The sequence below is a fragment of the Maniola jurtina genome, chromosome 18, assembly GCF_905333055.1.
Source record: "Maniola jurtina chromosome 18, ilManJurt1.1, whole genome shotgun sequence".
Lineage (NCBI taxonomy): Eukaryota > Metazoa > Arthropoda > Insecta > Lepidoptera > Nymphalidae > Maniola > Maniola jurtina.
In genome coordinates, this window is record NC_060046.1 from 12,491,748 (window position 1) to 12,504,154 (window position 12,407).

The 12,407-nt window shown below is 38.1% G+C and overlaps 1 protein-coding gene across 1 annotated transcript in view; it reads left to right on the top strand.

The window, feature by feature from the left end:
• The first annotated feature begins 11,564 nt into the window (after positions 1-11,564).
• The window catches only part of LOC123874647 (microtubule-associated protein futsch-like), a 196,887-nt gene continuing 196,044 nt past the window's right edge, over positions 11,565-12,407 (top strand). Inside the window, exon 1 of the mRNA XM_045920138.1 lies at positions 11,565-11,817. Within this exon, the coding sequence (XP_045776094.1) occupies positions 11,661-11,817 (157 nt within the window). The 5' untranslated portion in view covers positions 11,565-11,660. The remainder of the gene's footprint in view (positions 11,818-12,407) is intronic.

Consider the following 12,407-nt stretch of genomic DNA (forward strand, 5'->3'; position numbering starts at 1 on the left):
AACATGTCTAAAAAAAATTTTCATTTCAAAGGAAGTCGGTTAAAAAAATTTTACGATGATGGCATCGTTTCGGAGTTATTTTGTACTAGAAAGCAATTGTTTGGGCAAATTCAATATTTTGTGTATGCATAGGCAATAGGCATTCGTGGGAACTCGACTGGGTAAATCCTTTGATGCGATTTTGTGATTTCTTATAAAAATATGACTTATTTTTTCTTTACGAAACTCGTATTACTTGGATGTATTTTTTTCAGAACTGCTGGCTTAAAACGTAAACCAGAGATTTCTCATAGAGATGCGTAAGCGACATGCTGTACAAACATGGCGTATAGGACTTTCTTATACTTCGTGTTAGGAACCGAACATTTAATTATTATAAGTAACGTTGCAACGTTACTTATAATTAAAAGTTCGGTCTATTTACATCTAATTTTAAGTGATATTGTGAAACGGTGATATTAATGAATACCAGTGAGGGTTTAGGATGGTCCACCACGCTGGCCAAGTGCACTTAAAAGCCTCGATAGCTCAACGGTTGAGGAGCGGACTGAATTCCGAAAGGTCGGCGGTTCAAACCTCACCCGTTGCACTATTGTCGTACCCACTCCTGGCACAAGCTTTACGCTTAATTGGAGGGGAAAGGGGTGGAATAGTCATGATTAGCATGGCTAATATTCTCTTAAAAAATAAAAAATAAAAACTTATATATCTTTGCGAATCCAACATTTTGGGATTCAACATTTTGGGAATTCCAAAATTCAACATTTTGCGAATTCAACATTTTAGGACTCAACATTTAGCAAATTCAACATTATGAGAATTAAACATTTTGCGAATTCAACATTTTGGATCTGAAGGCTATATATAGCTGGGTACTTACAGTTTAGTTTTGATGTAGATAATTTTGATTTCTAGAAATACCAAGCAGCCGTTTGAATAATATTTTTTTTTAGATATCGCGTCAATTTTTCGGCCTATCGAACCGTTATAACAGACATAATAAAGGACAAACAAGAACGGTCGCTTAACTAAAGGCTTTCATAATCTGTATGATAGAAAATTGTTCGGAGCGCAATTTATTCCGCAATCCTCATACAAAGGAGGCCTGTTCGCAAGAAATAAATCTTGTAACGAAAAAATAACAAGTATTTACTAGATAAATACTTTCTGTTCTATTAGAGAAAAATAACAGAATGTACTTAGTTGTTATACGAGTACTTTCTGTTATTGTTTTGGCTCTCAGTTTATTTAGTAACAGACGTAAATAGGTATTTTATATTGTACTAGGCTACATACTTCATCCACATAGTGTTAAGTGTGATAAAAATCCTGTGGCGATACGGATAGGAACTTTGATTTTCCGGGATACAAAGTACCTAACCTATCGAATTATCCGTCTCCGGACTGCAAGCTAAGGGCGTTCGTGCACTCATTCCTATTCAATTCGTATTCGTTTTCGTAAAAATACGATTCAAAGTGGCCGCCGTGCCATACGTACGCGTGTGCGCTCATTCGTATTTTTAACCCCCGACCCAAAAAGAGGGGTGTTATAAGTTTGACGTGTGTATCTGTGTATCTGTCTGTGGCATCGTAGCGCCTAAACGAATGAACCGATTTTAATTTAGTTTTTTTGTTTGAAAAGTGGCTTGATCGAGAGTGTTCTTAGCTATCATCCAAGAAAATCGGTTCAGCCGTTTGAAAGTTATCAACTTTTTTCCAGTTACTGTAACCTTCACTTGTCGGGGGTGTTATAAATTTTTAATTTACACTTGTTACGATTCGAATTTGATGGATTTTTGACGTAAAAAACGAATACAAATTGAATAAAAATGAGTGCACAATCGCCCTAACTCTCTTATACTTAACAATTTCTCTGAACCACATCACAATCTGAGTAGGTATATGAGTGAACTGTATGCCAAGTTAAGTTCAAATCCGTTCAGTAGTTTCAGCGTGAAGCATGCACAGACAGACAGATAGATATACGCATATTTTAAAAAAATATTTTTTTCTGGGTCTATACCGATGATAATAATATTTCCACTGAATATAATTTTCAAAATATTATATTTAATTTACAGAAATCGTCTAGATACAGTTTTATTATAAGTACTTACCTAATAGGTATAGATGTGACCTAAATTTAAAGGCTTCTAATTTTTAGGTACTTAGCACCGTCTGGCCTTCATTAGGCTGTCTGGTATACTTAACAATTTATAAGGTTAAACTAATCGACATATAATTCGCAATCTATATTTTATTATATAACCTACTTATAATATTTACAAATGAATGTATCACTTATATTATGTTCGGTGTAGTTGTTGTTGGGACTTGCGGAAACGTTTCTGACACGGTACCGTTATTGTGATTTAAACTTAGAAGAACTCTTTTAGAGAGAAACAACTAATACATTTTACACACTAATTTAGTGCACTAATAATATTATAAAGAGCTAAAGTTAGTAAGTTTGGATGTAAGGGGTAATCTCTGGAACTTAGGTTCAGATTCTGAAAATTATTTTACTGATAGATAACATTATTCCCGAAAGCTATTTATGCTCTAAACATGTCTTAGTAATTATATGTATTTCCTAAACATTACATTCGGGAAGTGTCTGAAGGTACAATTGCTCATAGTGACAATTCTTTTTTAACCCCCGCGACCCAAAAAGAGGAGTGTTATAAGTTTGACGTGTGTATCTGTGTATCTGTCTGTGGCATCGTAGCTTCCAAACGAATGAACCGATCTTAATTTAGTTTTTTTTGTTTCAAAGGTAGCTTGATCGAGAGTGTTCTTAGCTCTAATCGAAGAAAATCGGTTCAGCCGTTTGAAAGTTATCAGCTCTTTTCTAGTTTTCTTAGTTTTCTTATAGAGGTTTTTGTGTCGGGGGTTTTATTCTCTCTTTCAAATGCATAAAATTAGGTTGAATATGGTCCAGACCGTAAAATCTGTGGTAAGATACCTCATGTTTTCATAGAACTTGTATACATTTCTTCTAATTTTTGTTATTTTTTATGTCAACGTAACACCTGCTTCAATACAAAATTAGAATAACTTTTACATTAAAAGTTTCTTTAGAAAACAATAAATTACTTAGCTAAAATGTTTTTCCTTTTCGAGAAATAAGCGGATGGCGTGAAAAATGTATTATTTAATATTAAATGGAGCAATGTGAGCCTGTTGCCCGCAGCGAATACCTACATCAAAATCGTCTGAGTGCCAAATTTTCCTGAGGCCTAATGTATGACACAAGCGATAGGAAACAAGCGTGGCTATCGCTTTCCTTACAAGTGTAAATTAAAAATTTATAACACCCCCGACAAGTGAAGGTTACAGTAACTAGAAAAGAGATGATAACTTTCAAACGGCTGAACCGATTTTCTTGGATTATAGCTAAGAACACTATCGATCAAGCCACCTTTCTAATAAAAAAAAACTTAATTAAAATCGGTTCATAAGCTTAGGAGCTACGATGCCACAGACAGATACACAGATACACACGTCAAACTTATAACACCCCTCTTTTTGGGTCGGCGGTTAAAAATATATAGTACACTAGTAATTTCGTCCGCGTGGATTTATGTTATTAAAAATCCCGTTGGAACTCATTGATTTTCCGGGATAAAAAGTAGCCTGTATCATTTTCCAGGTCTTTGACTATACCCATTCAAAAAATCAGGTCGATCAATTGCTCTGTTGCAATTTTAGGTAATTTGGAAGTTTAGCTGAATTAATATTTTGACTAAACTGGAATTTGAGGTACGCTTTCACTTATTCCTTGAATCAAACTACAATGCCCTTTCCAACACTTAGGTGTTTCAGTAAGGGCATGTCTCAGGGCAGAAATTCGTCGCCGCCTCGGTAAATATGATTCGAGGCGGAATCCCCGCACCATCCCGCGGGATAATTAACGCGGGATGCTGTTTGAATTGCGAGTAAATTGTACTTTACCTTCGCTAAACGATTTCGCCATCTTTTACTTTGTTTAAACAGCTTTTGTAATGTAATTAGCTGTCTCATCTTTTCGACTTTAATTTGTTTGAAGGGTGTTAAGTACGGGTTAGAATAAAAAGAAATTATTATTATTTAAATTCAGAGTTCTTCCAAGTAAGAGGGCTGATGTTTTTAGGGTTCCATCACACTAATATTATAAAGGCGAAAGTTTGTATGTGTGTGTGTGTGTATGTTTGTTACTCCTTCACGCAAAAACCACTGGACGGATTTGGCTGAAATTCGGAATGGAGATAGATAATATCCTGGATTAGCACATAGACTACTTTTTATCCCGGAAAATCAAAGAGTTCCCACGGGATTTCAAAAACCTAAATCCACGCGGACGAAGTCGCGGGCGTCAGCTAGTACCTAAAAAAGGAAAAACAGAACCCTTATAGGATCACTTTGTTGTCTGTCTGTCTGCCTGTCAAGAAACCTATAGGGTACTTCCCGTTGACCTAGAATCATGAAATTTGCAGGTAGGTAGGGCCTTATAGCCCAAGTACAGGAATAAATCTGAAAACCGCGAATTTGTGGTTACATCATTAAAAAAAAAAAAATTGTTTCAATTTTCAAAGTAAGATAACTATACCAAGTCGGGTATCATACGAAAGGGCTTTACCTGTACATTCTAATTATAATCTATCTATTAATTCATAATAGTTTTTGATTTATTGTGCAAAATGTTGGAAAAAATACCCGAGTACGGAATCCTCAGTGCATAAGTCTGACTCGCACTTGGCTGGTTTTTGGAAATAAAATATACCTAGCTTATGTTACTCAGGAAAAACTTACAAATACCGAGTTATTAGTCTAAGTTTACGTAATTAATTATCACCACTATATCATCTGTCAAATCTAACAAATCCGACAAACAAAAGGCGTACAATGGTACCTACTTTGAATAAATGATTTTGACTTTGACTTTGACATAGCTGGGTCTGTCCCACACGCCACGGCCTTGCGTCGCGCCGCCCGAATTCCTTCGACTAGTTTGATGTCGTCTGTCCACTTGCCCACTTGCTTCAAGATATGGAAGGTGTTAAGGTGCGGGCTCGCTAAGCGTTTTCCTGTGCTATCGACCCGTCGCAATGCGGCGGCACGCGATCAGCTGATTTCGACCTGCCTTCCTTCATTATGCAATGTCGTACAGTTATTTATATATCGTGTCATGAACTGTTTTATTAGGCGCCAACGTTTTTCGTAATCGCTAAAGAAAACGCGGTATGCCGTTTTCTAGGGTTCCGTACCTCAAAAGGAAAAACGGAACCCTTGTAGGATCACTTTTTTGTCTGTCTGTCCGCCTGTCGTGTCCGTCAAGAAAACCTATAGGGTCTCATTGACCTAGAATCATGAAATTTGGCAGGTAGGTAGGTCGTATAGCACAAGTAGTAGCGGGTATAAACTAAGTAGAATAAATATATGAGCTTCATTATCATCATTTCATCATCGTCAGCCTGTGAACGTCCACTGTTGGACATAGGGCTTTCCTAGAGCGCCGCCACTCCCGGTCCTCAGCCTTCCTCATCCAGCCAGTTCCCGCCAGCCTCTTTATATTGTCGGTCCATCGTGCTGGAGGGCGTCCCACACTACGCTTGCTTATAGGCGGTCCCCACTCAAGGACTTTCCGGCTCCAATGTCCATCGCCTCTACGACAGGCATGGCCTGCCCTCTGCCACTTCAGGTTGCTAATAGTTTGGGCTATGTCAGTGATCTTCATTACCCTTCCTTTTACCTTCTCATTTATTGCGCCTAGATGTATTTGAGTGCAATGCAGCGCAACAAGTTAGTTGCGACTCTATATTTTTAAAATCAGTTGGTAATATTATAAATATAGGGTTCCGTACCCGAAGAGTGCCAACGGAACCCTACTAAGCCAGCCGTCCGTCTGTCTGTCAGCGGTTTTTCATGAACCGTAATAGGTAGAGAGTTGATTTTTTTTCAGAATGTCTGTTTCTTTTGCCGCTATAATAACAAACATTACTTTCAACATGGCCGCTACGAAAATTTATAAATGTTATTTCTTGGTATGGTATCTTGGATAGTACGGAACCCTCCGTGTGCGCATCTGACTCGCACTTGACGCATTAAGAAAACTTAATGTTGAGATTTACCTTCATGTTCAATTTGAGATTTTGTTGCAGAAATTTGTAGAAGATTTTGTATTAGCTAAAACTTTATTATAGACCTACCTACCTTGATAATTTTATCTACTTATTCCGACTCCTTTAGATTTAGGATTAAAAATATTGATCAAATCTGTAAGCAGAATAAAAATCTTAGTACCTGCATTGTCTGTCGTATTTTAGGATTAAATTTATTCTACATAATATAGCGCCGTAGTTTATGTCCATAGGTGTCCATAGCTTGACATACGAATTCAAACAAATGTAGATCTTATTTTCTACACCATAAACACTATCACACTAATATTATAAAGGCGAAAGTTTGTATGTGTGTGTGTGTGTGTGTGTGTGTGTGTGTGTGTGTGTGTGTGTGTGTATGTTTGTTACTCCTTCACGCAAAAACTACTGGACGGATTTGATTGAAATTCAGAATAGAGATAGATAATATCCTGGATTAGCACATAGGCTACTTTTTATCCCGGAAAACCAAAGAGTTCCCACGGGATTTCGAAAAACCTAAATCCACGCGGACGAAGTCGCGGGCGTCGGCTAGTAAAGCATAAATATTGCTTAGCGACTAATCTCTGTGCAATTAGTTTTGCATAAAGATGCAACTTCTCTCTAATCTGTGTCAGAGAGAAAATGGACGAAATCCCGTGATCAACTGACATAAAGACGGAGTTAATGGGCAGTAAAATCTAAACTAATCCATTAGGTATTATAAATGCGAAAGTGTGTCTGTCTTTCTGTCTGTGTGTCTCGTCGATGCTCTACTCATTATAACTTGATTTAACGCTGAAGGAAATAAATCATCGTGAAGAAACCTGCATGCCTGAAAGTTTTCCATAATTTTCTCAGGTAGGTGTCTTATGGTGTGTAAAGTCTGCCAAGTGCCAATCCGCAGCGTGGCGGATTATGAGAGACTAGAGGATGCCCGCGACTTCGTCCGCGTCGATTTAGGTCTTAAAGATCCCGTGGGAACTGTTTGATTTTCCGTGACAAAATTCCAATTACAGGGATCCAAGTTACCTAATGGGTTTTTAGGAATCCCGTGGGAACTCTTTGATTTTACGTTACAAAAAGTAGCCTCTGTCCGTCCCCGGGATATAAGCTAACCCTATACCAAATTTCGTCAGAATTGGTTAAACTGTTGGGCCGTGAAAAGGTGGCAGACAGACAGACAGACACACTTTCACATTTATAATATTATTATGTAAGTATATAAGTATATGGAAGTATTAAAGTATGGATTATTTTGAGACCCTTACTTCGTAGTGGGCTGGCGGCGGACTCAATGCGGATTGACAGACTTCACACACCTTTGAGAACATGGAGAACTCTCATTTCAGGCATAATATACCTAAGTTTAATCACTATGTTTAACTTGACCTAGCATGCGATTTTTAAATGCTTAAAAAGGACATAAGTACGAGTATCTCTGAAAAAAGGGAATTAAGCCCCCCTAACAGGTGATCGAAGCCGAATGTATTAGCTCAATGAGTCTTAGGGTGTTTCTCCATCACTCGCTCCATACAAACGTAGTTCGTCTCTCATTGGAATACTAACCAATCATACTCAATGTCCAGCACGATGGACCGATGATATTAAGCGGCTGGCGGGAAGTGGCTGGATGAGGAAGGCTGAGGACAGGGTGTGGTGGCGCTCTTTAGGGAAGGCCTATGTCCAGCAGTGGACGTCCACAGGCTGATGATGATGATGATGATGATACTCAATGTAATTTTGTAGAAACGTTCCGGGAACTAATATCAATGCCTGTGGTTTTCCAGATTTCCGTTAAAATATTCGGTTTCAAAGATTACGCGGTCTTAAAAATTCAGATACAAATCTTTGAGCCCCTGTAATATTAAAACTGCATATTTTTAGAAAAATCTAAAACACCACAGGCACAGATATTCGTTTTTAGAATATGTCTGCAAAATTTCATGGACTTTGATTGCTTAACATTCAAATGAAATTGGGACTACGATTGTATGGAGTAAGTGACGGAGAGAGCCCTGTTAAGTATCGAAGTTTAAGGATAGAGTGAAATACTGCTCAGACTTAAGTTATTGAAGCATTGACCCATGCTAATATTATAAATGTGAAAATGGGTCTGTCTGTGTGCTACTTTTGAAGGCCCATCTGTTCAACCGATTTTGACGAAAGGTACAAAGAGCTTGCATCCCGAGGAAGGACATAGGCTACTTTTATCCCGAAAAATTAAAGAGTTCCCACGGGATTTTAAAAATCCTAAATCCACGCGAGCAAGGCCACGGGTATTATCTAGTCTCTTAATAAATGCGTGCTCCCTGATCAAATCACCCCAAAGTTTCAAATTAATGAAGTTACAATGTATGAGTCATTTTCCTGTCTACCCTCTACCCTCATAAAATGTAACGAGGAAGGGGTGAGGAAGCGATGACGTCACATCCGTCCCGCCGGTGGTTATTGATATCCGCTTTTCAGAATTATCAAGTACTATCTGATACCCGCGATTTCGGTTGCATGGATTTTTTTTTTTTAAACCTCATTGAAACTCTGATTTTCCGGGGTAAAATAACCTATACGTTAATCCAGGGTAGTATTATAGGTAGGATATAATCTATCTTTATTCCTTTCAGCCAAATCCGTCCAGTAGTTTTTCCGTGAAAGAGTAACAAACATGCACACACACACACAATCTATCTTTCGTCCTAGCTTTTGTCCACGATACAATATACTCATACTTCTCTAAAATTAATCAATAGTCCTAGCACTCGGATAATCGTAGCTCTATCTATCAATGAAGGAATTTGCCTAGTAAAGTTCGCTAGTGGTAGAAAAGTACCTAGTTCGGAAATTACCTCCTTCTCCTAAGGAAATAAACAAACTATATTATTGACTGATATTTGGTGAGATTATGATCTAGTATGAATTTTGGTCAGCTCATTGATCAGGGGCGGAGCTAGAAAAAGTGACAGTGAAATAATTAATGTCTCGATTTTGTGTGAATACTTCTTTATTAATACTCGAAGTGCCAATACATGTAAAAACTAAACTAATGTAAATAGTTTTAGTTTAAGAATGAAAATTGTTACAAAAACTAATTTGAAAATCCAATAAAAACCATTGTTTTCATAGTTCGAAGTTTTTTCACTACAGTCGGTAGTCCCCAAATAATTTTGACATCAAACGTAATTATTACTTAATTCGCAGCACAACATTATTAATCAAACCGGCCTCACCAAAACAAAAAAATAACAATGAGAAAAGAAATGTCGAATTAAAAACCTCTTCCCTTCATAAGACGGTAAAATTAAATGGTCTGTATTTATTCGAGAGTCATTCAAACAGCCATAATTTCCTCTATTGTTAAGAATATACACAGAAACGGTTACTCTCGGGTAATTCCGAAGTAAAAAGACCAAAAAAAATATCTTCAGTACGTTTCCAAGTGGCTAAATGGCTCATTAGTTGCGAAATTTTTGTGTAACGATTTTCCGAAGCCTTCCGTCAGGTATAAATGGATTACATTTTTCAGCTGACGGTTGCTGAGTGCTGGATTAATACGGTATCGGATAATAAACTGCTTATTTGTAAACTTAGTATTAGTTATATAAGCAATGGTCGATCTATAAGTTAATCATTGATCAATGATTTTGATGATTTGGAGAATTACCTTTTCTAACAACTTGAGATGAAAACTTTTGATGAAACTTGAAATTTTTTGCAGACATAAAAAGTCACAAGTGAAATCATTTATTCAAATTGGTGGTCAAACAATAATAATTATTATTAATTACGTAAACTTAATAGTTTGTGTTAGTTTTCCTTTATAACCCCTACAAAGTAAAAAATTTCAGAGATTTCATCCCATCCAAGCTTAGACCTGGTTTCCACCTAATTGGAGCGCAGAGGAGATGTGTTCAGTTGACCACTCAGATTTTTAAAGATGACGTGATAATTTTTCATGTCATGTCACATCTCCTCTCCGCTCCGCTTAGGTGGAAAACGGGCTAGTTTACTTACACCTATTCCTATTGTAAAAATAACTGATACCAACAACATTGTGCATCATATTTCTCCATATAGACCCTCTTCTATAAACTCCGCAATGATTTGATCCGCATTTTTTTGGGTTATTAATGTGGTAGTTAGTATCTTCCGTAAGATGGTTGATAAATATTTAAGACATGAAATATTTTTAATGAATGAAAATGCCCACAGCATATTTTCTAAATGAGATTTTAAGGGCAGCTTAAGTAAAGCTAATTCAGAAAAATATCCATTTATATCCACCACCAACGCAGTCTACATTAATTTCTATACCCAGCATCCCGTGCATAACAAATACAAATTGAAGCCTAGTTTTAAAAGAGAACCTGTATGAAACCTATTTTTGTTAAGAAAATAGTGGGTAAAAGAAATAGAAGGGTAGTTATGTAGGTACTACTCAGCTACCTAACAGTAGGCACTATTTACCCCCTATTAAGGTGTAAGTTGTGACACTTGTAAGCAAGACACGCTTGGCTGCAGCAATAGTTCAAGGGCTAAGGTTGAAAATTGTGGTTGGTCGGATTTCCGTCCATTCTTTAAACAATTGTCCGTTGAAGGTTCTATTATCCCGTCTTTAGATTTTGCAATGTTAGCTTGTGAATAATTAGCTAGACTGTTATAAATTTTTTGACTGAAAATCATGGAATAATCAGGAAAATATTGGTGATCATTTAACTTAATTTAATCGAGGATTTTTTTTTACTGAAAATGTAAAGAAACATTATGAACTGCAAAATTAACAATAGACCGAGGCATGATGAGTTTTAGTCATAAATTGATATTGACTTTACGGTCTTTTGTTGTTGAGACTCAAAAAGATTGTGGATTCAGAAAATAGGGAAATTTTCGGGCTTATTAAAAATATAAAATGAAAACTATTGCTTCCAAAAGCGTTAAAAGAAGCGACAAAGTTTACTAATTCACGCTTGAAAAAATTTTCAGCCGCCCGGTCATTTAAGTTTTCCGGCCCTTAACTGAAAAGCGCAACTTGCCCTCTGCAAAAGGCCTGCAAAGGAGAAATTTACTGTACAGCCAACTAGACGGTAAAATACGGAAGGCAATAATGCAAGTGGCCAGCATTCAGACATCCGCAAACAACGCCGCGCTGCCACGATTATATCATTATCGATTGTAAAAACCTTTGGATAACAGCTGAGGCACGAGGTTGTTCAGCCGGCTTGTTTAGACGCAATGCAGACGTGTGCGCTGCTCAGCCTAGAGCCTAGAGCCTCTTCTGTATACGCCCTACGAGTACGCCGTCTCTTTCGGACCCGAGGAGAAAGTACCGAGATAAGTGAGAGAGAAAGTTGGGGTTGGAACTAGACGTCGGCGCGTCTGCGTGCCGCGCATCGCGCTCGGTCGATTTTTAGGTGATTGCGCGCGCAAACTGGTCTACACCGGGCGTTCGAAGGCATTCCGTGCGGAGTTGTCGTCCGAAGCGGTCGGTTCAGCACGCTTGCACTGGGCGAACCGTCGGCGAACGCGCCGGCGCCGCCGTCGGCGATGGACCACGAAGAGGACAGGTCTCTGTCCCTGGGGACGGAGCTCTCGGCCTCCGTGCCGCCGCCGAGCCCCCTCACGGGATGCTACCTGCTCGCCGTCATCGGCGAGCCCCACACCCACGAGCACAAGGAGATTATACTGCAGCGGCTCGTCAAAGGTACGTACCGCTACCGACTCCTGCTCCCTGGTCCCAAAACCTTCGCAACTGACCTGAAGAAGCAAAGAAATTGTGAGAAGATCAGCTGGAAATTTTTACTCAGTCCTGAAACAGTTCTGGTTAGTTCAGATCCTCACTATAATTGGCGTTGGTTCAATTTATGATAGAAGACTTGCTGAAAATTGAATTTAAGTGGACGAGTGTCAACTGATTGCGTCTAAATTACATTTTTTGTTAGATCCGATTCTCGCAATAATTGGTGTTATTGGTTGAAATGATTGACTTGCTGAAAATTAAATTTAAGTGGACAAATATATCAGCTCATCAGAAGGATTACATTTAAATTGCGGTTCTGGTTAGATCAGATCCTCGGTTTGATGGGTGATTTTGGTTGACTAATGACTAAGTTGCTGAAAACTTAATTTGAGAGAGCGAGTATCAGCTGATCAGAATTGCGTTAAAATTAAAGCCTGTCAAAGTGTTGTGCCAGGACTCCTGGAATTCTAAGTGTTAATTCTGTCAAATTGACAGGTGTCACGCGACGTTACGGGAGTTTTTGCGGTCGATTACTTTCACCCGGTTATATAGAT